At 46.6% G+C, this 25,666-nt stretch overlaps 1 protein-coding gene across 3 annotated transcripts in view; it reads left to right on the plus strand.

Annotated features, from left to right (window-relative positions):
• Positions 1-25,666, plus strand: part of CLIC6 (chloride intracellular channel 6) — an 86,934-nt gene that overhangs the window by 35,610 nt on the left and 25,658 nt on the right. Inside the window, exons 2-6 of one of the 3 annotated variants that reach the window (XM_059392307.1) lie at positions 731-840; positions 1,461-1,586; positions 2,216-2,322; positions 2,868-3,049; positions 4,261-5,402. In XM_059392307.1, coding sequence (XP_059248290.1) covers positions 731-840; positions 1,461-1,586; positions 2,216-2,322; positions 2,868-3,049; positions 4,261-4,287 — 552 coding nt within the window. In that variant the 3' untranslated portion in view covers positions 4,288-5,402. Of the gene's footprint in view, positions 1-730; positions 841-1,460; positions 1,587-2,215; positions 2,323-2,867; positions 3,050-4,260; positions 5,403-8,484; positions 11,007-25,666 lie in introns of those variants that run through there. The other 2 variants (XM_059392305.1, XM_059392306.1) reach the window with 2 other exon arrangements.

A 25,666-nucleotide genomic window follows, 5' to 3' on the forward strand; every position in this document is an offset into this window, starting at 1 on the left:
TGTGGAGCCCCCCCTCTCGTCCCCATCACCTGCCTTTGAGAAGGACGTGTATTTAGTATGTGTGTGTCTACGTTTAGGGGAGGTGTGTGTGGATGTGACCTGCTTTGGGTCCCCAGAGAAGAGTCACTCCCTTCTCAACACCAACTGTGTAATAAGCCCCCTTCTCAGTAGAAGTGCTCCCCATCTCAGCGGCCCCGTGAGTCAGATGAGGGGATATCCAAGTTTGATAGCGTATGGGGATCTAGAACGCGTACAATGCACCCCTCTCATTCTGGAGACGAGCACCGCAGAGACCACGAGGGCTGCTGTCTCGGTGGGAGAACCTGCCGGTGGGTTTCTAAGCCTGCTCCCCCTGGAAAGAGGGGTACTGCTTCTGGAGGCCATTGTGAGACAGAGGAGGCAAAGAGCATGTCTTTCTTGTGGGCCTTTGGTAACAAAGGGAGTTCCCAGGGGCTGCGCTCTGCGTGTGTGCAGGCTGGGCAGGGGCCCAGCGCGGCAGGAAGTGGTGAGTGGGGGAAAGAAAGAGGAGATGCTCGGTGCGGCCCGTCCCTGTGATTACCCCACCCTCAGCCTGGCGGGGCTCAGCGGCTCCGTGAAATGGCCCCGGAAGGGTATTGACAGTGTTAGGACCATTAACACAAATGTGTAAAGGTTTTGTGCCCGCGCGTTGCGGAATCTGGGACTTCCCACTGTGAAGCCGGCTCTGATGAAGATTCCTTTTTCCACGTAGGCTGGTTACGATGGTGAGAGTATTGGGAATTGCCCGTTCTCCCAGCGCCTCTTTATGATTCTCTGGCTAAAGGGCGTTATATTTAATGTGACAACAGTGGACCTGAAGAGGTAAGATGGGCCTTCCGCATTACTGCAAGAACTGTACTTTACGCCTGGCAAACCCATTCACACCCACACCCGTTCTCACCGGCACTCGCGTCCCCCCCCACACTCACATAACACACGCACATACCACACACTCACACATTTAAAACTCAGGCACACCCACACGTGCACACACTCACACTCACACACTCCTAGGACCCAAGGGCAATATCGTGGCCCATCCATCCTCGGTCAGGATCCTGAACGGAAGCCCGAGTCTGGGCTTCTCACGCAACAACAAGACTGGATCCAACGGGATTCGGGAGGAGTTGGGGGCACCATAAGGAACTCGCTCCTCTAGCTACTGGTCTGCCAAGAACCTCTCCAAAGCCTGTGTGAGCAGCTCTCCTGCCATGACAATGGGGGCGATTTTGCTTTCTCACCTCTGCCTCCAGAGAAGCGTCACACTTTTGTTGTCAGTAAGACATTTTGGAGACCCACGATCACTGTTGACATTCTTAAGGGTTGCCCCCCCGCCCCCATAAACTGGGGAGGACCTGGCTAAGCTTTAGAAATGAGTCTGCAGGTTGGCAACTGTTTATACAAAAGCTGGTGCTCACCGCACCCTCCTCCCCCTACCCCAGGAAACCCGCAGACCTGCAAAACCTGGCTCCTGGAACAAACCCTCCCTTTATGACTTTTGATGGCGAAGTCAAGACGGACGTGAATAAGATCGAGGAGTTCTTAGAGGAGAAACTAGCTCCCCCGAGGTAGGCCTCGAAAACCAGCATTCACAACCCGATTGTCACTTTCCCCCCCTTCACAGACAGTTTGAAAGCTCCTGGCTTCTGTGTATTTGGTTTTCCGTGGCCACGGCACTTCATTTCCTTTGCTGTACCGCGGTGTGCCACAGAAAACACAGAGCGAGATCAGAAGCCTTGAGTGACGGTAGGCCTGGGTCTCTCTGCTCTGCACCTGCAGGTTGGCAATCATGGTTTAATGGCAGGAAGTGGGGGAGGAGGTGGGTTGATGTCACATGGGTCGGCCATTTCTTAGGTCCACTGCTAGAAGGTAAGGCGTGCAGGGTAGCATGCTATGTTGCAGAGTGCTGGACCCAGAAATGAGCCTTCTAGTGCCCCACTTTCATCTTACTTGGAAGGGAGCTAAGACCAGCAGGGTCCAAGGTGTGCCCGGACGAGAACAACAAGTGCTTTCTCCCTAGACTATTGCTTCCAAGACTTGGAGATAAAAAGATTAGGAGAACATTCCAGAGGGAAGTGTTCTCATTTATATCCACTCAGAGAAAGACTTGTCTGCCTCCCCCCACCTCCCCAACCACTCGCATGAACCCAAATCAAACATTGCTTATCTGTGATGCTCCAATTCTGAATTTTTCAAGGTACCCTAAGCTGGGGACCCAACACCCTGAATCGAACTCTGCAGGGAATGATGTGTTTGCCAAATTCTCCGCATTTATCAAAAACACCAAGAAGGATGCGAACGAGAGTGAGTACCTGCTGTCTTCCTGTTCAGTGTTCTCCGTGTGGACGGCCCCTGGCTCAGCCTCTGGTGTGGCTGCTCCTAAGATCCCGGGAGTTCTGACTAATGTCCCTGGGGGTAGGGACCTGTATCTGGAAATGAGGAATAATGCCTCTAATACTGAATCGGCACATTGGTTTCAGGAGCTCGAGGTTGGGAGCCCAGAAAAAAACATTTTGAGGGGAAAAGAATGCCCACCAGGAATTCCCGGCTGCACCATGGGCATCAGTTTCGAGGAGGCTCCTGACAGTGCTTATTTCATTATGGGCTTCCCATAAATATTTCTGAATAAGTGGATGGGTCCAAGAAGGAGCATTGTTGTGTAGACAGCAGAATTATTTTCCAGGGAGGAGTGAGTCCTTTATGCAGATCTTAGAAATCTACATCCCTCCCTCCAGTTAGTTCCCTGTCTGCCCGGCCGTGTGTCAGAAGGGAAAGGTGATTGACTCCTTCCTTGATATCTAGAGAAAGGTGACAATAATTTTTATAATTTTTTTGCCTTTATGTTCTAGTTTATGAGAAGAACCTGTTGAAGGCCCTGAAGAAGCTGGATAATTACTTAAATAGCCCTCTGCCAGATGAAATCGATGCCTACAGTACTGAGGACATCGCTGTTTCTGGAAGGAAGTTCCTGGATGGGGACGAGCTCACGTTAGCTGACTGTAACCTCTTACCCAAGCTCCACATTATAAAGGTTTGATGTTCCTCCTACCGTAGGTGCTGAATACATGAATAGAGCTTTGTTTTATTTTGACCAGACATCAAAACAATCTAAAATGCAGACTCTTGAGTTAAAAAGTCAGGTATTTTGTTTGTTTATTTGTTTGCTTTTTTTCTGTTAGAGGTGGTCGAATCCTAAGTCTCAGATACAAGTATATTCCCAGGTATTTTTCAGGTGGTCTCAAGAAACATTTTGGGAGCTTGGCTTCTACCCCTCCCTCCTCACTGTGTCTTGTTCCAAGTCTTACCCCCAGAGCCTAAAGAAAAGTTATATGAAGACAACTTGAGGGCAACATTGACTATACCTGGCATTTAATGCTTGAGCCTTGGAGATGATGTGCCGAATCTGGGAACACTGCAGTGTGTGTGAACTCAGTCACTTGTTGGTGATTAGCTGGGGAAATGGCTCTGCATAGGGATGACAGAGGTGTGTCTTCTCAGCTCTTAATATCTACCCCCTACATCTAGGGAGCAGCTCCTTGGCTGGGCCTCTGCCAGATTTGGCATTGTGTCTTCCCAGATAGTTGAACAGGAAGTCAGCTTCATGTGTCATTTATTTTAGGGTTTAAAGGCTCCCTAGACCAGTGGTTCTCTAGCATTAGTAGGCATAAGAATTATTTGGGGGAGCTTTTTAGAATTGTAAGTCCTGCCATCCAGCCTCTGGTCTCCTCAGTCAGAACTTCTGGGGGAGATCCTGGGGGATTCCAAAGTAGATGGCCCAACACGTGGCCTCTGGAGTTATGGCTGCCTCTCAGTGGTATCCCTAGCCTTCAGGTCACTTACAGGTGTTAACTGCTTTCATCATCACAACTGCAACACTGGGGGCCCTCAGGAGCCTCAGAAGCCCCAGGAAGAAGCCTAAACCTTGTTCTGGGGCACCTTGATGATTAAAATCCCACCCAGTCCAAACCCAAGTCCTTGGTAGAAGGACGGGCAGATGGGCGAGAAGACAGAGGGAGTTTCAAGTTGAGGACCCTGTGATCTAATAAGGCATGTCATTGACTTTTAGAAATTTACAAATTAGGCTCACCTGTCTGTGTTGCTGAGGCTCTCGCAGGCTACCAGCAGCCCCGGCTGCCTTCATCATGGCCTTGCCTTTCGCTTCTGCATTTCTTCTTCCTTCCTGATTCCGTTCCTAACCCTTGCCCCGTTTCTCTTCTTCTGTTTTCCCGGGTATGCTTGAAGGATACTGCCTTGAAATTCAAGCCTTGAATATGTGTCTGAGCCCTTACGTGAATATTGTTTTCAATAATGTGGCCAGTTCCCCAACACCTAAAATGTAGTATTAAGCATCTCAACTCATCAAAACCTTCTACGTCTGGGAGCCATTTTCCAACAAGCTATTTATGTGGTCGTGTGTGGTTTAGTCCTCACAGCGGTGGTTTTGTCGTCATTGCTTCGACTAGTGTAACATCGCAGAGGTACGTGGAGGTTGGGAAAGAGCAAGAGAAATGCCCCAGCCATGTACCATCGATTGCCACTTGTTTCACTCCTGTAGGAAAAGAGTATTTTAAATTTCAGTAGATGGGGTAAACTTCGGAGTAAAATAAAGAAGTTCCTGGCTCCAGTGTAAGACCATAGAGCAAATTCTTCAAAGCCATTGAGCAATGAAAATACCAAACAGCTTCATAACCTTTCAGGATGGAGCACCTTTGGAAGGGAAATGAGACTTGGTATAAAGGAATTTATGGTAAAAGATGAGAGAGTAAAGAAATTTATCATCTATTCTCTTTCCTGAAATCCATCAAAAATAACATGAAAAAAAAGAAAAAAAAAACAGAGTAAAGCTTCATCTGTCATAAAACCAGAAAAGGACAGAACACTAATTCAAAGACTAAGAAACTTTGTCCAGTGTGAGGTGTCACAGAGCCAGTGCAGGCTTCCCTGTATCTTTAGCAAAGTTCAGATTTCTCCAAAAGTAAATAGTACAGTCCTGAAATGCCCAACCCAAACTTCTTTGAGGTCTAGGGCCATGAGAGGAGAAAAGGGAACAGCCCCACACAGATTACTTCTGGGCAGAGGTCTCTGGGGAGGGAGAGCGGAAGCAGAAAGCATGCAGAGGCGCTATCTTTGTGTTCTGCCACTGGTCCCCTAATCTGAAGGAACGGGGAGAGGGGTGGAAAGAAGGGATGTGGCATTCTGCTTTGTAGCTGCTGCGTAGAGAATAGAAATAGTCTTTGAACTAGTCAAGAGAGAGACTGTAAATTGCTTGCGCTTCATTTTTAGCCATGGTGACCTCCTGCCTAATCTTTGAGTCTCAGAGTAGAGGATGCTCTAACCTTAATCTTGATTCTGACCTTGACCCTGACCCTACTCCTAATGTGTCTGTGGGGTGGAGTGTAGAGCAGTGTTTGGTGAGAGAGTTTTTGAGGGTAGACATTCAAATTGGTCTCCCAGCTGCTGTGAATCACTCCCTTTGCCCTCCATACTACTTTTAAAAAGTGTTCAGTCCAATACGTCTGCCTCATTGAAGGATGATTAATAACCAGTAAGAACCTAAGTAGGACTTCTGTGAGGATAGAGATGATCAGGAAGGACCGGGGAAAAAAGGAGAAAAAGAAGGATCTGCAAAGGAAAGGGCAGATGAGAAACCCATAGACGATGAGGACTTGCTCCAGTAAATGAAAATACATTCTAGTCAGATTCTCCTCTGTGACCTTCAAGACATGAAAGAGAACATGGATCTTTTGAAAAAAAGCTCAGAGATGGAACAAGATATCAAAAAACTATAACATCACAAGGAAGAGGAAAATCAGGCTGGTGGAACTCAAGACAAAAACTTAAAGACAAGTTTAATAATTTCAAAAATAAAAGTTACATTACACATAGCAAGACACAGAAAAAGACATTGCAGAAATTCATCAGGGACCTGGAGGACAGGCTTGAGACATCATCCAAAATCGAGTGGAGAAGCAGCAAAGGATAAAAGTGATTAGAGATTTCCTGGATGTACATAGTTAAGAACCAGAGAACAGGAGAGAAAAAAGAAAGGAAGGAAGGAGGGAAAATTATTTTGAACTAAAGGATGATCTGAACCTTCAGTATAAACAACATGCCATGACCGGAAAAGTAAAATCCAGAACAATCAACACACTATGATACATGTTAAATGATAAATTTCTGAACTTTGAGGATCAAAAGAACACTTTGGGTGTCCACACAATAAAAGAATTAATAATAATAATAATAATAATAATTAATAATAATAAACAGTAAAGCCACCTACAGAGGGAATAAATTCAGACTGGTCTCATGCATCTCCATGACCACAGTAAAACCCAGAAAACAGGGGCCCCTGGGTGGCTCAGTCAGCTGAGCTTCCAACTCTTGATCTTGGCTCAGGTGGCAATCTCATGCGTGGTGGGATCGTGCCCTGCTTCGGGCTCCATGCTCAGTGGGGAGTCTGCTGGAGATTCTCTCTCTCCCTGTTCCTCCTCCCCCACTGCACATGCTCTCTCTAAAATAAATAAGTAAATCTTTTAAAAAACCCAGAAAATGGTGGTTTAATAGTTATAGAGACTCAAAGGAAAGATTGTATGATGTAAGAATTCATATCCAGGTAAATTGTCGCTTTTACCTGGATTTCTAATCTTAATAAAATAAGCGCTCCTGAGGCATTTTTTTTTTTAAATAAAACTTCTCTGTGATGAAATAATAAAATGTTCATCAAAATAAGAATCCAGGAATAGAGACTGTGTGTGACATAAAAGGCTAGTGATAAACATAGAACCTTTTTAAATCTAAAGACAGAACTAAAGACTAAACAACGTTGGGAATTATAGTTAAAGAACAGAATCAGAACATGGTAAACTTGGATGTTTTTACAACCAATGGAAGGGGGATAAGGGAGAAGAAATGGAAAAAAAGTGTAGAGTTGTACTAATTTCTTCATTTGTCATAATGAGGAGAAAATAGATATCTAAACTTGACAGATCAAGAAATAGAGAATCTCTATTATTTAAGGTTATACTGGAAACCATGAGAAAAGTTAAAATAGACCATAAGCTTCCAAGTGACCAGAAAGAAACACACAAACACACACATATAGTAATATACACAGAAAGACAGAAAACAATATAAATATTAAATTCAGAATAGGTACCATAAAAAGAAGATTATGTCTATAGGAGGCATACACTTAATAAATTTGCTAAAAAATGTTAAAATTTAAAAAAAAATTAAAATTAAAAAATTAAAATGTGTTTCGCAAAACAAAAGGAAAGCAGAATCTTAACATTGATAGCAATAAGGTTGAATTCAGGTAAAAGATGTTAAACAGTTTAGTAGGGTTTCTGAACAGTTATATATTGTCTTATGCAGCATCAATGACTTCTGGCCTGCAAGATCTGAGTAATAGGTCCCAAAGATCTCATTTGTGTGGTCCCATGTTCACTTCAACCAGACAACCCAAAAAACCGATGCAATAGGAGGCAACAGAGCAAAACTGAATTTTGTAGCCCTAGGTCCCTGTTAGGGGATGAATTGCATCTCCTCAGATTCATGTGTTAAAGTCCAGATCCCAGGAGCCTGGTAGAATGCCCAACAGAACATACGCTCCTTTCTGACAAATTCCCCAACAACACCCCTTTAGCCAGACGAAACATCTCACACTGTAATGTTTCTCATGATGTTCACTCTCAGTTGCCCTGTCCTTACATCCACCATTTCCATGAGGATAAGATTTGTGTCCTTTTGTTGAACCTGAGATTATCTCTTCAGTGATAGGACGATGGAAATCTGTAGGAATAACATACACAGATATCTGGGATTTCAGGAGGTAAGGCTCAACAAGCAGAAAAAGAGAGCACTTCACAGTAAATCTGGCACATTCTGAACTGAAGAGCCTCAGGAATCTTTAGGCACCAAATAACATAACAACAGAACACACAAAAGCCCAAACTGCTGGCAAGACAAGGAGAAGTCCAACAAAGTAGAGACTAAATTCATGCCAGTGGATCCCAAGGACTATCTGGGATAAACTGGTGAACGGGATTGTGTGTGTGTAGGAGCCACTCTTTTTTTTTTTTTTTTTTTTTTAAGAGAAACAGTGAGAGAGGGAACACAAGCAGGGGGAGCAGAAGAGAGAGAAGCAGGCTCCCCACTGAGCAGGGAGCCCAATGCAGGACTCCATCCCAGGACCCTGGGATCATGACCTGAGCTGAAGGCAGACTTATGACTTATAAGCCACCCAGGCACCCCTGGAGCCACTCTTTTGTGCCCAGTGCTTTCATGGACTTTCCTGTTGCAAAGTTAAAGTGCAATTTGGGCGTAGCCTGCCTGGCTGTATGAAGTATACATCAGGACTCCAAAAAGAGAATATATTACACACCTCAAAAGAGTGGATTGTCTGATCTAATTGTCTACATTAGTGGGCTTTTCCTTTGCTGATTGTTTCCTCTTGATTTTCAGATTGTGGCCAAGAGATACAGAGATTTTGAATTTCCTTCTGAAATGACTGGCATCTGGAGATACTTGAACAATGCTTATGCTAGGGATGAGTTCACGAATACATGTCCAGCTGACCAGGAGATTGAACATGCATATTCAGATGTTGCAAAAAGAATGAAGTGAAGCCAGAGTGTTTTCTGTCTTATTTTCAGCTGTATGAGCTAGGCTATGATGCGTGTGTGTTCTTTGTGAGTGTACCATTTGTATTCCTTCCAATAACCATAATGCCCATATTTTAATGATACTGTATCATAGCGAAATGGTACATGGCCTTGTGATTTGTCAAGTTACGTGTATATCGGAATAATACCAGTACATATTGTGACACACACCCCTTGTCCAGTTGACTTCTTAATTTACTTCTTTGGCATTCTTGGACCCTGTAAACCATTATATTAGGGCATATGTTTTGCAATTTAAGTTTCAGAGCAAATTAGATTTGGGTTCAATTCCTCCTCCAATTTTTAAAAAAATTCATCTGTCTCTGATAGTTTTCCTAATCGTCACACACAGCTTATTTTTCTCCTCTACAGTAGTAGGTTTTGGGGTTTTTTTTTTTGGAACAAAAATACTCTTTTTGTAGTCACAAGATGATTACGTGCCTATTTTAATATTTTAAAACAATGTCAGAGAATATAAGGAAGGGATAAAAGAAACCACCTAAAATTTCACCCCACCTAAATAATTGCTGATAACTTATCGGTGGACATCTTCCCCTCTCTTAGCTCTTGCAGATTTCACTGCACCCAACTCCATTCCTGTGAAGTTGGCGAGAGGACCTGTGGGTGATGCCTTTGGATCCAAAAAGGCATCCACAGAGGATCCAAAAAGATTTGACCCTGCAGAGCTAGAGGAGGCTTGCGATCAGGTTTCATAGGTGGAGAGTTGGCGTCCATGAACCCGCAGGGTCCTGCAGGGACCACGGGGCCTGGGAGCTATGGGAGATCCCTTCTCTGCCTGGACACCACTTTGGTGATGCCAGGGGCCTCCTGTCCCAGAAGGGCAGTGGAGGAGAACACCCATGGTCGTTTGTTCCAACTTCTTTTTGGATGCCTTCTCTTGCTCTGCCCCCTCTCATGAGGCCATGCCTTCATGGGGACCACTCAACACCAGCTCCCCCTTGGAGGACCCTCCTGCCCTGTGGTGAAATGTGAAGCAGACACACTTCGATTCTTTCTAATGGTCACCCTCAGACCCAGAGCTGAACTTCTTTGGTGGTGATGGGCTGTGGGGCTAGCCTGGTTCTCATTGCTTCTTCAGCCTTTGCAGTGTCATTTCAAGGTTAGGCAGGGAAATTCCAGAGAGACTGAATTCATGATGACTACTCTTGGGCAGTTCTGGTAACCAGTCAGGTTGGGGAGGAAGTGGAAACTCTAGGCTGGAGAGTTTTCTGGTTTGTCTGTGGCTTGCCTGCCACCTTGCCCTGCAGCCAGCTTCTCTCTTTAGTGTGTCTGGGCTAGGCTGCCTGACTCCAGCTGAAAGCACGGGAGACAATGTGGAAGGCTGTGTAGATATGCATCAAAACCCCTCTGGGTTTGAGCATTCTCGAGCATTCTTGGGGTTACACTCCTTTGATATTTACATACATCTTATAGAAACCCTCTCGTCTATTTGGTGGTAGCCTGTGGTTGATGCTAAAAGCTCATTAAAAAAATAGGGCACCTGGGTGGCTCAGTGGGTTAAGCCGCTGCCTTCGGCTCAGGTCATGATCTCAGGATCCTGGGATCGAGTCCCGCATCGGGCTTTCTGCTCAGCAGGGGGCCTGCTTCCCTTCCTCTCTCTCTGCCTGCCTCTCTGCCTACTTGTGATCTCTCTCTGTCAAATAAATAAATAAAATCTTAAAAAAAAATAAAAAAAATATGCATTTCCTCTATGGGCATTTATTTGGAAAATAATTTATTGGATTTATTTGGAAAAGAGTAAGCAGGGCACCTGGGTGGCTCAATGGGTTGAGCATCCAACTCCTGATTTCCGCTCTAGTCCTGATCTCAGGGGAGATGGAGCCCTGCATCAGGCTCGAGTCTGCTTGAAATTCTCTCTCCTTCTCCCTCTGCCCCTCATGCCTGTGCTCTTCCTCTCTCTAAAATGAGTTAAGCAAATCTTAAAAAAAAAAGGAATAAAATGCATTAACAACAACTCTTCTGGGATTTAGTGACAAATGTCCAATAAGAGAACCAAAGTCCATAATATGGTGGCTACTTTGTATTCCTTCTTACTAGAGGCTCCAGTTTCGTGCAGGGGCTTTCTTTGTTAATCCTTTCTGTTTTTGGAGGTTGTGTCTAGCATTCCCCATCATGCATGTTTCATATCTGTTTTGGGGTCAGATTTTCAAGTCGAGTGTTATATAATGGTACATCTACATGTGGCCAATGAACAGAATACCACTTGTGACTAGTGCAAACTTTGTAATTTTAGATGGTGATATGATCTACATAAACTCTTTGTGCCTTAAAAATTAAATGCATAAAAATGTTTACACGAAACCAAGATCTTTAATCTTTTTTTTTTTCCCATTTTATCTTCCTCACTCACACTTAAAGGAATAAAATGAACAGAAACGGCTTCCTTTAAAATAATGAGAATAATGTCGAAGCAGAGATTATTGGTAATCGAATTAGAAATAATCTGTATTTGAATTGTGAGCCACAGAAACATTTTAACAGAGACTTGAAGAGATCAGAAAAGACCTATCCTTGTGTGACCTGTTCTTGTCCGGGTGGCTACAGTAGAGGTTCTCAGACTGTTCCAGTTTTCAGTGTGGTTGTAGGAACATGGGTGGTCGCTAGCCATTTTGGGTGGACCCCCCACCCACTCCGGGGTCCCATCCCCACATCCAGTTCACCTGCCCCTATTCCTTTGGGGAAGGCAAGAAATATTCCAGGACTGTTCTCTGGCTTCAAGTCTTTATTACAATGTGGGTCTTGAAACAAAATGTGTTTGGTCTTGAAACATACTGTATGTTTCATTCAAAACATTCTTGCAAATATGGATATTCAGTGAATAAATCCCCACCTGGAGGCTGACTGAGAAGTTTTCTTGCCCAAGAGGTCCTACAATTAGGAAAAAAAAAAAAATCAGCTTTTCTTCTGAGCACAGAATTTCCACGTGTAAGCTGGAAAGGATACAGGAATGTCACAAAGTTACACTGCCTGGCTACTGCCCAGGGATTGGGGATGGAATGAGGGAATTCAGTCCAGGAAAGAATTCTAGAGACCAGAGGTCTCAAGAGGTAATTTCTGATCCATAGGTCCATCCCCAGGCATTGACTTTATGCCCAAGTCCCCCTCAGACAGAAAGATAGATACACACACACTCAGGGACACACACACAGACACACAGTCTCACACACACACACACACACACACACGCAAACATGTTCACATACAACAGAGTCACAAGCGTGCTCTCACACACACACACATGCACAAACATACAGGCACACATATAACACAATATGCTCACCCATAGGCACACACTCACATATACACACATGTGCACACACATCCCCCTACAAACATATTGTGGGCGAGGTCAGCACTGTTCCCTTTCCTGTGTCATCTAGTCAATGACCATAATACCTCTTAGCACCTATGACTCAGTCCCACCTCCAGTGGTTCATAATTAGCAGACATCAAAGAATGTCTTTTGAAAAAAGAAAACTCCAACATTTATTTTACACTTAAGAGAACAAAAAGTGCGTCATCCCAAGAACGTATAATTCACAGAACCCTGGATACATACAATGGATACCTTGGGGTTCATATTTTTGCATTTCAAAATAATTTCTCTTTCCACATGGAGCTTTAATTCTGAATTTTTCAAGATGGTCAGTTTCCCTTCTGACATCTGCATTTTGGTCTAATGTCTTAGCACACTTCAGGACATGACCACTTGAGAAGACCAGATGTACGTGTGTGGTCCCCTGCTCCCAGAGGGACTGTCATTCACCGCGACTTGCGATGGCATTTGCAGGTCAGAGGGACCCGGTTGCTGCCTGCCTGTGTGCTCAGTGACTCTGGAGCAGCTGCTTACCCTTGTAGCCTGTGCTCGGACAATGTCATTGTCCCCATTACAGAGGGTTTGTGCAAAATCTCTGACGACCCTCATCCTGGAGAAGGTTGTGAGTCAGGGAGCGAGCCCAGAGCTGCCATTTTGGGGTCCCCATCACCATCCAGGGGAAATTGTGTTCAAAAGCAGGGAGTTGCCGATTTGGGGGTGAGGGGCATCTATTTAGAAAGTCAGGCCTGCGATTTGGCCACCAATGTCCCAGTGACCGGGGAGGGTGATCTTATGGAGCCTGCTGCTCACTTCTTCCCTGTCAGGGACTGCTGTCCACACCGTGCTGTCTCAGTGCCCCTCCCCCGCCCCCCGTGGCTTCTGAGCATTTCAGTGATCCTAACAACCCTTGGGAAAGGAGGCCTGTTTCTTGATGTCACTCCGCTCCCGCTCCCGTGTATTTCTCCTGCCCCCTTCTGTAATGGATTCCCTGCTGTCCTCCGGGTAAGTGCTCAAGGACTGTGGGTATCAGTGACTGGCCTGGGGTTACCCATGAATCTGCTGACCTGCTGGGCTCTGTCCCCTGCAAAGCTGACTTTTTAGGGCCTAATGCTCTTGAACCTGAATCAGGCCCCTTTCTGAAGCCCCAACCTCCTACTACTACAAACGTCACCGGTACCGTGTAGGGTCCTGGGAAACCCTTAAGGAGTGCAGATTCCCTCAGGGCCCAGGATAATCAGAGCAGGAAGAGCGTAATGGCCATTGCTCAAGGAAAACATTCCTTGCTTTTGTAAAAGGGTGTTCAAATAGCATTAAGGTTTTTGTTTGCTTGCTTGCTTGCTTTTCCCTTATCTGGCATTAAGCACTAACAAGTTAAACCTGTTACTAGCCTCTTCCCTATGAGGACCTTTGGGGGTGTGTGTGGTGCTTTTAAAAACCCAAAACCATTGGGCTCATGGGTGGCTCAGTGGGTTAAAGCCTCTGCCTTTGGCTCCGGTTGTGATCCCAGAGTCCTGGGATCAAGGCCCACATCGGGCTCTCTGCTCAGCAGGGAGCCTGCTTCCCCCTCTCTCTCACTGCCTGCCACTCTGCCTACTTGTGACCTCTGTTGTCAAGTAAATAAATAAAATCTTTAAAAAAGAAAAAACCCAAAACCAAAACCGAGCAACAGCAGGCACTGGGTCCTAAGTCCGCCCTTGATGCCTTTGACACATCTGAATAATCATTTAATCTCTCTGAGCCTTGCTCTTCTCATCTGGAAAATGGGAATGCTATCTCACAGTCAGGTAGAAATCAGTGTACTTAGAAGTTCTCTGTGGCTGGCGGCACACACGTGATTTTTTGCCTGTATTTGCTCTTCTTATATGCGTCATGTCAAAATGGACACGTTTACAGGACCTTGAACTTTTCTCCTGAAATGGAAGGCAGTTAAGCCCTGACCTCCTGTAGCCCTGCCATGAAGTGCCTCATGGGGAATGGTGGCCACTAACTACTCAGCTGTCCCCTCTGGTGGGTCATTGTGAGCGGGGCCAGTCATCTGTCACGCATCCTGTGAACGGACAGGCTCCGCAGCTGACTGATGGCTCCTCTGGGACCCCTCCCATCTGGCTCGGAGACACAGCTTTCTGTTGCGTGACATGTCCTTGAGCCTCGGAGATGTGGAAAATTAGATACATTAATGTGAGTGGTGTTCGAGCCAGAGCCCAAGGCCCACCGGGGCCCAGCTGTCCCCCACGACATGGCCCTTTCTTCCATTCCCTGAGGTTGGGGGACGTCATCCCACCTTCCACAGGAACTGGGCCTCAGGCAGGTAACAGTAGGCCTGGCACCTCTCCCCCCTTGCCCCCGGGCCTGATGCCCATTCAGCTTCAGGGCTTAGTAAACCCAGTCCAGTCTTCTTGGTGTCTGTCATTCAAGGTCAGCCCACTCATCAGAGGGTGGCTTTTCAGGGCCAGAGAAGCAAAGCCTAAAATGTTCCCATTGGGCTCAGCCTGGCTTCCAGAAGCCTCCAGCCAACCCAGGCTGTATTTTCTGAGGGCTGCTGGCTGTCCACGGTGGGCTCCGGTCTCTCATGTGGCTTTCTCTCCTGCTATGGGAAGTGCTCTCAAGGACAAGGAGCTCCTGGTCAAGCCTATCTCTAACACAGCTCAGCCACTTCTGTTTGTGAACCCAGACTGGCGTGGGTTGGGCACTGCCTGTGGCCTTCAGGAGCTAAGGGCCCTTCCACTCCTTGGGCTCTTCCTCCCCTAGCCCAGGAGCCCAGCGCTCCCTCCTGGAGCCCAACACACTGATGGCGTGGAGATGCATGAGGGGTTCCTGGAAGGGGCATGTTCCTGGATCCTGAGAAACCTGGAGCATCTGAGATTTCTCCTTTCTCTTCCCACCAGCCTTGGCTCCTGGGCCCAGCACACCTCCCCGAGCCACCATGTGCTCTGTTCGCAGTCCCTGGAGGAAGGTGGACGTGGTGGGTGGGGAGGCACCGTCTCCCCTCCATCCTGTGCTTGTGTCCCCACAAACCTCCTTCTGGACCCTCGCCTGCCGGGGAGGCTGGAGGGGCTGCTCACTGTGGGGTCAGGGAAAGGGAGAAGACGGTCCTGCTCCTGTGAAGTTGCTACTGGCCGTCTCCAGGGCTGGGGCAGAGGCTGGCAACCTACTTAACTTCCCCAGTCCGTGGCCCAGCGATCTATAAGTCCATCCATTGATTTCACTGTAGAGCTAGATCAAAAAGCAGCCAGACAATCTGGACATGGGGTCCCACAGACTAGTCCCCAGTTCTCAGACTGCTGTCCAAGCCAGGGCTTGTCCTCTGGGCTACCTGAGAAGACAGTCTGGTGACTGTATTATTATCCTGTGGTGCTCACCTTCAAACCCCACCTTCCACCCTGACCGAAGCCCACCTCTTTGTTGGCTCCTTTTTTTTTTCCATCCTGGAGCGCTGACTTTTCCAATGTGCTCCCTACTAGAGGAAGACCCGCCTTCCATCCGACCAGAAGGCAGCTTCCTCACAACCCTACAGAAAGTGGACCTGGAAGATCCAATCCACATCTTTCTGCTCAGAAAAAAAGAAAAAGAAAAAGGCAAAATCGAGATAGACCTTGGATTTTCCTGGAAGAATCCTCAAAGAAAGGGAGGGGGAGGGTAGAAGGGTGAAAGAGAGGGAGGGGGGAGAGGAAGAGGAAGAGGAAGAAGGGGAGGAAGGAGGGGGAGGGGGAAAGGGACAGAGGAGGGGCAGGGGGACTCCCCACAGAGGTGGAGGTGACTGCGGCTTATACCACAGGTATGCTAGGACTTTCTGGTGCCCGAGGGACCTTTCAGGAAGCCCACGGAGTAGCCACAAAAGTCAAGTTTAGCCGCAGCTACAAATTGCCTGGAGTTGACAAGGTTGGCGGATGGCGGGTGGTGGGTGGCGCGACGGACCTGGGACTTTTGGGCAGCGGAGGCTGCCAGGCCCTCGCTAGTCACGTCCCCTACCAGAGTGTTTAAAACATAAGCCCATCGCGGTCTTCTTAAACATGTGCACACACTTTCCCCACAGTGTGGACTGAACGAAAAGAAGTAAAAGAAAAATGCAGGTTTTCATAACAAGGATCTTTGCCTCTTGGTCCCTAAGTCTGTATAAGGTCGAGGGGTGGAGGCCTGGTCACGTCCTGTCATGGGGCTCCTTTACCCTGTGGTCTGGGGTTCTCCCAAGTTTGGAGTCAAGAGGAAGGAGAAAACGGGTTAGGGAGGAGTCCAGGATTCTACAGGAGACTGAGCAGCAGGACTGGCCTCGCCTCCATCTGGATCTTTCCGTTTCTATTTTATCTTATTTGAAGCACGTATGCATGTACGTATGTACTTACTGCAGCTCACAAATGAGTCACTGGTCCTGAAAGTGAATATTGTTTAAAGGAAAATCTTAGGGTCATTTGGCAGTCGTTCAGGTGTTGGGAGGCCTGTGGTACATACTTTGGTATTTTTTGCTAGCTCATGCAGGGGAAAGAAGAATTTGTTGTGTTGCGTATGATACTGGAATACACAAAGATTAAAAATACACAAGAAGTTAAAAAAAAAAAGGTTCTTGCTTTTAAAAAATGTGTAATTACAATGAGAAAATAGAATGGCGGCCAGAGAGATGCTCAAGAATATGTATAATGGAAACCAAGTGGGTAAGCGGGCAAGGTACACTTGCTTAAAGATTTTTTTTTTTAAAGATTTTATTTATTTGACAGAGAGAAAGAGCGCAAGTAGGCAGCAGGCAGAGAGAGAGAGGGGGAAGCAGACTCCCTGCTGAGCAGAGAGCCTGATGCAGGGCTGGATCCCGGGACCCTGAGATCATGACCAGAGCTGAAGGCAGAGGCTTAACTCACTGAACCACCCAGGTGCCCCATACACTTAAAGATTTTTACAATGTTGTTGAGGGGACACTACCACAAATGAAGTAATAGAAGTGATAAAGCACATTCAAAGATCACTTTATAGTTTACAAAACCTACACAAGTATGTGTGGTCCCATAGGCCATGGGTGTGTGCTGTGGTGGCAGCGAGGTGGCTGCCATCTTGCCTTGCGATCTGGGAAGAGCCTTACTTGTTTGTCTCTCATGAGTGGAGGGTGAGGGCCACCACAAAGACCTTGTTCTGTCAACTTCAGGGCCTTGTAATGTCTAGAGGGGGCGGAACATTCCAGTCAGAATGGACAACTTACAGGTTTAGAGATAGCAGTAAATGGAGGGGAGGGGGGATAGGTAAAGTTTATCCTTCTCCAGATCTTTACCGTAAAACTAAGCAGTTGGGCTAGATCGGTGAGTTTTAAATCTTGACTGCATTTTAGCATTATCTGTGTAGCTTTAAAAATTGTCGATGCACAAGCCACACCTCAGACCAAATGAATTACTATCTTTGGAGTTAGGCTTGGACATTGGTGCTTTAAAAATATTCCCAGGCAATGGGGCACCTGGGTGGCTCAGTCAGTTGAGCATCTGACTCTTGATTTTGACACAGGTCATTATCTCAAGGTTGTGAGATAGAGCCCTGTGTTGGGTTCCATGCTGAGCATGCTTGGGATTCTCTATCTCCCTCTCTCTCTGCACTTCCTCCCTCTCTCTCTCTCAAAACAAACAAACAACAAAACAACTTCCCTCTTGAGTAGTCAGGATTAACAGCTAATGGATAGATGTTCCTTAAGCTATTTCCAGCAAAAACTCTAATTTTGGGTTCTGAGTAATGAGTCCTCGGGGGGGTGGGTGAGGGAGAGGAGTGATGGAGAAGGTTGCACATACAATCTATCTCTACTCTTAGGGCAGTTGGTTGGGCCAGTCTTGGGCATCCATATAACACCAGTGCACTGGGTTGAATGCTGTCCCCACCAGGCTCCTGCCCACTCAGAGTCTCAGATGATATTAATTGGAAATGCAGTCTTTGCAGATGTAACTCGGTAAATTAAGATGAGGTCCTATTGGATTAGGGTGGACCCCAAATCCAATATGACTAGGGCCTTTATAAGAACATAAGACACTGAGACATACACACCCAGAGGGAAGGGACCCCCATGAAGATGAAGACAGAGACAGGAGTGGGGAAGCCACAAGCCAAAGGATGCTGAGGCTTGTCCACAGCCAGCAGAAGCTGGAAGAGGCAAGGGACGGTCCTCCCCTAGAGCCTTCGGAGGGAGCATGTTTCCGCAGACACCTCGATTTCAGACCTCTGCCCCCTAGAACAGTCAGAGAATATGGTTCTATTGTTTTGAGCCCTCTGTGGGTTCTCTCTTACTGCATCCCCAAGAAACTTTACCCAGTGAGTTTTGGGTCTGAGGGCAGCTAGGTGCAGATTGAGCCAGGATCTGTTTGAGGGAATTGGTGAGTTAGCCAACAGGCAACACTTAGGTCATTTTGTGCTACAGGACGGGGGACCAGACAGGATAGACTTGAGAGCCCTGTGTGTTGTTGCTCTTCCCTGCTGCTTCTGGCTGGGGTCTCAGGAAAGATGAGCTAACCTTCCTGGCCTTGGTTTCCTCATCCATCCAATGTGGAGATGGGATGATAGGTAGTTCCATGTGGTTCCATGTAGTCCCACTACTGAGTTGGAAACCCAGAGTCAGCGAGGCAGTTAAGCACCAGTAGCAATGCTTAGGGAGACCACCCACCCCCACTCCCCACAGCCCTCACCCCAGGGCTGGTTCTAAGTTCAGACCCTTTTAGCTACCTGCTTTGGGGAATTCTGTTAAATGTTTGGCTTTCTGGTAGAGCCACTCGCCCCGTGTAGGACTATCTCTGCAGTCTAAGACTAAACCAGCAATATCTAATCATCTGATCATGTAAGATGAAGGAAGGATTAGTCACTCAAAATGGGCCCAATGAGCTACCTTTTCTCAGAACCCATTCTACACCATCGACCAGACTTCTATAACCCAAAACCAAAGACCTGACTTTGGACATTCACCTTGACAGGGCAAAGTGGGCACAGAAAACACAGGGATGGAGAAATGATGGACAAAATGTGGTCCCATTTTCTCTCTGCGACTCTAGGGTAATATGCTCATTTTCTCTGCTGCCAGCAAAATACCCAAAACTTGGCAGCTTAACATAGCGTGTGGTTTGGTTACCATGTCACAGGCTCTGGGGGTCAGGAAACCAGGCACCCCATAGTGGGGTCTTTTGCTCAAGGTCACACAGGATGAAATCAGGTATCAGGCAGGGCTGTGATTCTTATCAGAGGCTGGGATCCACTTCTGAACCCACTGGTTGTTGAAAGATTTCAGTTCTTTGCTGTTTTAAGACCAAGGCTGTCTGCCTTGAGGGACTGACCACCAAGACCCAGCACATGGCCTTCTCCTTAATGTGGCTGTTTGCTTCTGCAAAGCCAACAGAAGAATGTTGCTGCTGCTTGAGATCTCTCTGACTACTTCCAACTCTGACCTCTAGTCCCTCTCTGACTAAGGTCAGGCCCACTAATGATACTTTTCTTTTGGATTCAAGGTAACTGATGAAGTCAGGCCCACACAGGATAATGTCCTTAAGAAAAGTCAACTGATCAAGGCCTCTAATGACGTACACAAACCCCCTTCATCTTTGCCATATAAAGTAGCCGAATCAGAGGAGTGATATTCCACTGTTTTCACAGGTCCTGCCCAACTTGAGGGTGGGGGAATTATGCAGGGCACATGGGTCCAGGGATTTGGGGGACTATCTTAGGTTTCTCCTGTCACTGATGAGTTGGAGAACCTGCAATGGCCATCCCAAGGGAAATCTGCATCATTGTACAAATCTCACTGGCTGAAGTCAGCTGAAACGATATCGGTAAACATCTTAGGTGGACCCAAGCCACACCATAGCACTAAATGTTTGCTGCATGTGTTCCTGGCAGGCTTTCCTGGGATACTTCTACTCCTAATCCTTAAGCTCAAACAACCATGGAAGGAGGAGTTATGTCAGTTAAGTCCACCGACTTGATTTCCAGGTTCCTCTGACAAAGCAGGAGTTTGCTGACCTTCAAGTCCTGGCACCAAATGTACCTATTTACACAGGCTTTTGCCCAAGGGTGGGGAGAGAGAGTAAAGGAAGAATCCTTTGCAGTTGGTCAATACCGTGCTCTGTTGTGGTTTTGCTCCACGCTGTGCGGGTGACCAAGTGTCCCCCATACGAGGCAGATAGATTTCTCCTCCTTGGTCTTCCCGGCATGCAGCTCCAAAGTCAGTTGTAAAGATTAAAAATGAAAGAAAGAAAGAAAGAAAGAAGAAAGGAAGGGAGGAAGGCAGGAGGAAGAAGGAAGGAAAAGAAGGAAAGGCAGATCACGGTTTCTCCTGGGTTAGGAAAAGCTATCTTTAGAAAGAAACATATAGGGGTTCCTGGGTGGCTCAGTCAGTTAAGGGTCTGACTCTAGATTTCAGCTCAGGTCTTGATCTCAGCTCAAATCTTGATCTCAGCTCAGGTCTTGATCTCAGGGTCGTGTGTTTGAACCCCGCACTGGGTTCCATGCTTGGCATGTAGCTTACTTAAAAAGGAAAAAAAAAATAAAAAGAAAAAAAAAAGAAACAAATAATCTAAGAGCCGTTGCATGGAGCTTGGAAGAGCAAAGCAGAAAACACCCAATTCTCTTCCACTCCCATTTGAGTTTCATCCTGTGCTGTTTAGTCAATGTCTGATGGTTGCACATCACTATGCGGGTGTATTATCTGTTTCACTCAGGGGTGCTCCTGGCTTATCTGCCCAAACCAGGCAGTCTTTCAAGGGATGAGTTTTGGGGGCATGGATTTGCTTTCTCTTGCTTATGTTGCAGGGTCCTCGGGAGTCCTAGGCCTATGGACTGGAGTGGGAAGGGGAGCTCTCTGCCAAAACAGGACTGCCAAGTGGGGGAGAAGAGGCACCAGTGGCACTCTGAGCTTGTGTACACATGAGATCCAGGCAGGCCTCCTGGCTCAATGGAAGGTCACCAGAGCAAATGTCAAGTGGCTGGAACGCTGGTCCTCAGGCCCCGGGGTTCTTATTGCCAAGAGAGGAATTCAGTCTATGTAATCTCCAACGTGGTCTTTAGCAGTAAAATCTCTGATTCTGTTCAACATGCAGTCCTTCACGTAGCCTAGTGGCTATGACCTGGTTTCCCAGCTTTTACAAGAGACCACCTCCAAGGAGATCACGGATATCTCCCCCTGGAAAAGTGGCAATGCGATGGGCTTTCGAGTTGGGGTTGGCTTGTTTTCCTAGGAGATCTCCTTATGAGAGATGTTACATGACATAAGGTTGCATATTTTTAAAAATTAAATTAAAATTTAAAAAGTATTTTTTCTCTCCTTAGTCTCATGTTTTTCTGCTCTAAGAACAAACACCTTTCTTTCTCTCTTTCTTTCTTTCTTTATTGACGACAAACAAGAGCTGGGTTTGCTGATTTTGTTCTCAGCAGCGACTTTCCTCACTCATGTTAAATGAGATAAAAGCAGTTTCCCTGGTAAGAAATGAATATATAGTTTCAACCACAATGCATCTTCACAGATGAAATGATTTCTATCTTTATTAAGAAGCACATTTTCTGGGGCACCTGGGTGGCTCAGTGGGTTAAGCCGCTGCCTTCGGCTCAGGTCATGATCTCAAGGTCCTGGGATCGAGTCCCGCATCGGGCTCTCTGCTCAGCGGGGTGCCTGCTTCCCCCCCCCCCCCCACTCTCTGCCTGCCTCTCTGCCTACTTGTGATCTTTCTCTGTCAAATAAATAAATAAAATCTTAAAAAAAAAAAAAAAAGCACATTTTCTGAGGGCTCTGGGCTTCCCTGAGGGTGTGATCTTCAGGAAGGGACATGTTCCTGCCTTGTCCTCAGGACCAGACCCCGTGAATACTACCCACGGACACAGGACGGATTTGATTTTGCACTGTAAAACTTTCTGGGGAGTGAAGATCACTAGAAGTGCAAGTGGCTGTAGGAGATAGGACATCTCCTCCCCAGGAGATCTTGACAAAGGAAACTCCTCATCTCTGGGAGGTATCATTGGGTGGCCCCTTCTGGCAGCTGGGAAACAGGCTAGATCATCTATCAAAGTACCCCAGATTTCAGCAATATTACTTTTCTTTTCTTTTTAAAAAAATTTAAAACTTATGTTCACTTAGCATATAGTACATCATTCATTTTTGATGTAGTGCTCATTCATTAGTTGCATGCAACAGTGCTCATCACATCATGTGCCCTCCTTAATGCCCATCACCCAGCTACCCTCCCCACCCCACCACCCCCTCCCTTCTGTAACCCTTAGTTTGTTTCCCGGAGTCCAGAGTCCGTCCTGGTTTGTCTCTCTCTCTCTCTGATTTCTTCCCCTTCAGTTTGCCCTCCCTTCCCTGTGGTCCTCTGAACAATTCCTTATGTTCCACATAATGAGTGAAGCCATATGATAATTGTCTTTCTCTGCTTGACTTATTTCACTCAGCATCATCCCTTCCAGTTCCATCCACGTGGATGCAAATGGTGGGTATTCATCTTTTCTGATGACTGAGAAACATTCAACAGTGTTACTTCCCATGAGAGAGGTTCCACTTGGTATTTCTGGGACGTCTGAAGATCCGTTTCCATTGCTAAGGAGGAGATATTTTTGAAAAGCAATGACATTCAAAAGTGAAATTTGTGGCAGCCACTCCCTGAACACCACCACTGTGGGGGCCTTTAGCCCCTAGAAGACTACCCCAGCGGCCCTGTCACGTTTGCCTGGTGATTAGGGTCCGGGTGGCGTGGCAGTGACTTGCCACCCCAGAAAATTCTGTTCTGTCCCACTGGAGTCAAAAGAGGCTGTCCCCAGTTTCCTCTGTGGAGGCTGGCCGGTCCTGGCCCTCTGGCTCCCTGTGTGACAACTGAAAAAGGAAGTTCGCATCTAGAACCTAGAGCCTGATGAATGGTTAATGCCCCAGGCTCCTTTCAGGGGAATATTCCAAGTAATATCAGAAGAAAGGCTATTGCTGGCTCCCCGGCACTCCTTCCCCCAGGACCCCTGCAGAGGCCTCCCCGGCTGCTGCGTGGATGGGTTCCTGGGTGTATGGCCCCTTCCGCGAAGGCAGACTTAGTGCCTCCTCCCTGTACGAGGTGTGGAGGAGGAAGTTGAAGTGGTTGGGATCAAGGAACAGGGTGAGGGTTTAGAATGGGTGGGAGCAGCGAGATTACTCAACACTTGAGTTTTTAATCAACGGATCTTACTAAAGAACAGCATATCCTTTGTTGGGCAGAAAATAAAAAAATGCGAAACAGAAGCCAGTGGAGATTTAATGAACAGAGCGATCAATAGGGTGCTTTCAGAAGGATTTTGTCACAAGGACCGTTTGAACCCCGCGGAGATGCGCCTTGGTGTGGGCTCCGCGTTGGTGTCCCTTGGCGCCGTCTAAGGTTGGCCCAGGCCCCAGTGCTAGAAACTTTGGGTTAATTTGGACAGTTAATTATTTCAAGCAGTAGGCCCCAGGATTCATGCTTTCAGTGAACTTTTAAGAAGATAGAAAATGTTTTCAGGGACAAAGCGTTCTAAGTGCTTTCAGAAATGACTCCATGTACTTAGGTGAGGAGCATAAATGTGAGCCGGGGAGGGGCTGTTGGGGGGCTCCTGAGATGACAAAGCAGTTGTGGATGTTTTTGAGACTAATCCCACACCATTCCCTGCCAGCCGATCCTCCGCGCACCAGCCCCTCTCCCTTGTTTAACTAGGACTTCAGGTAACTGAGTAAAAGGACTTGCCTTGGGCAAGTTCTCTAACTTTGCAGAGTCTCACGTCACTCATCACGTCGCTCATCTGTGAAAGGCTTTTTTTCTCCCTCCCGGCTCTTGGAACAGTTAGGAGAAAGTACAGGGCAGTGTCTGAAAATATGAAAAGCTACGTGACATCAAAGACACTTATTCTTTCTTCCTGGCTATTGGGCTGGGCCTCAGAAAGCTAGAGCAGCCTGATGGCCAGATAGCTGGGCCAGGTGTCAAGACACTTGTTAGTTGGGAGGCCTTGAACAAGTGCCTTTTCCCCCCAAAGCCAATGAAAGTCACACCTGCCTTTTTGAGGCTTTAAGAGGAAATGGCAGTGAAATCAGTCTGACTTTGTCTAAAAAAAAAATTGCCATAAGGGGAGCTGTTTCGCTCCAAAGTATGTTTCATGTTAATTGTTTAGGTCGGTCCCAGGTGTCCTTTGTCCCTGATACCTCCTCCAGAAGACTATGTGACGTGCAATCCGGGGAGGAGGTCACCCCTGGGCCCGGGTCGTTTCTGAAGCCATAACCAAGCGCAGGGCACCCACACCCAGTCTGATTCACTTCCTCTGGTGAAGAAAGCACGCAAAGCACCTTGCAAGGCATAAACCGTGTTTCAGACTTCCTGCTTTTAGCTGTTCCCATTTTGTCATGTAGATTGTGGGCCGCCATTAGGCATGACCACAAATCTTTCAGTCATTACGGAGCAGCTGGGATTATACAAGAGAACGCATAGGAAAGTACTTTGAAAATGGCAAGGTGCAGCACAAATGCTCATGATACCAACAGTTATTTGGTCAGCTACTCTCTAAATCACTTTAATTGAGAAACTTCTTAAGCACCAGAGGAGAGATGAGTACTGTCTAAGAGAGAATGCTGACAACAAATGAACAACTCTACTTTAATTTGCTCACTTACTTATTCATTTATTATTTGTTTTGAGAGCGAGAAAGAGAGCATGTGTGGGGTGGAGAGTAGGTAGGGGGAGGGACAGAAAGAGGAGAAGAGAGAATTGCAAGCAGGTTCCATGTTTAGTTGGAGCCAAGCATGGGGCCTGATGTGTGGTTTGACTTCAAGAGATCATGATCTGAGCCAAAACCAAGATTGATTGATTGATTGATTTTTAAAAAGATTTTATTTATTTATTTGACAGAGATCACAAGTAGGTGGAGAGGGAGGCAGAGAGAGAGGAGGAAGCAGGCTCCTTGTTGAGCAGAGAGCCTGATGCAGGGTTCCATCCCAGAACCCTGGGATCATGACCTGAGCTGAAGGTAGAGACTTTAATCCACTGAGCCTCCAGGTGCCCCCAAAACCAAGATTTAGACATCCAACTGAGCCACCCAGTTCCTCAGGATGTTATAGTTGAGAACTAAACCACACTCACCTCCCTAGGGTGGTTATTTGAAAATATGAGCTGTTTAGCAGTGTGTTAGGAGCTCCAGTCCTGAAGGGTTCTGCCTTTACTGGTGAAGTAAAAGCAGCAGGTTAATCAATAACAAGTGAGGGGCTTGGCTGAGACTTGGTCCCAGTCACCGGTATGACTAGAGGACAGGCAGTGGCTGAAACCCTAGATATTCTGACTCAACACAAAAGTGACGAATGGATCTTGCATGGAGTGCACTAAGTGTCCTTGACAATCATGTAAGTGTCCTCATTTCCACGTTATCATCTCCTGAAGATAGCCGTGGGAACATGAGTTTTCATCAATATCTCTGTACATCAATATTCTATATTTGCCCTGCTCTTTGAGGATATGAAACCAATCTTGGTCATTCTCTGCCCTTGATTATCACCCAAGGACTGACACCTTTTCACATACATTTATTTGTTGGTAAAGATATTAGTGAAAGAGACCCCTCCTATTTGGTGGATGCCAAAGAACAAAATAAACACAACCATTTTTAAAAAAATTAAATTTAATTGTTTTTCAGTGTTCCAAAGATCATTGTTCATGCACCATACCCAGTGCTCCATGAA

Source organism: Mustela nigripes, chromosome 2 (genome assembly GCF_022355385.1).
Source record: "Mustela nigripes isolate SB6536 chromosome 2, MUSNIG.SB6536, whole genome shotgun sequence".
NCBI lineage: Eukaryota > Metazoa > Chordata > Mammalia > Carnivora > Mustelidae > Mustela > Mustela nigripes.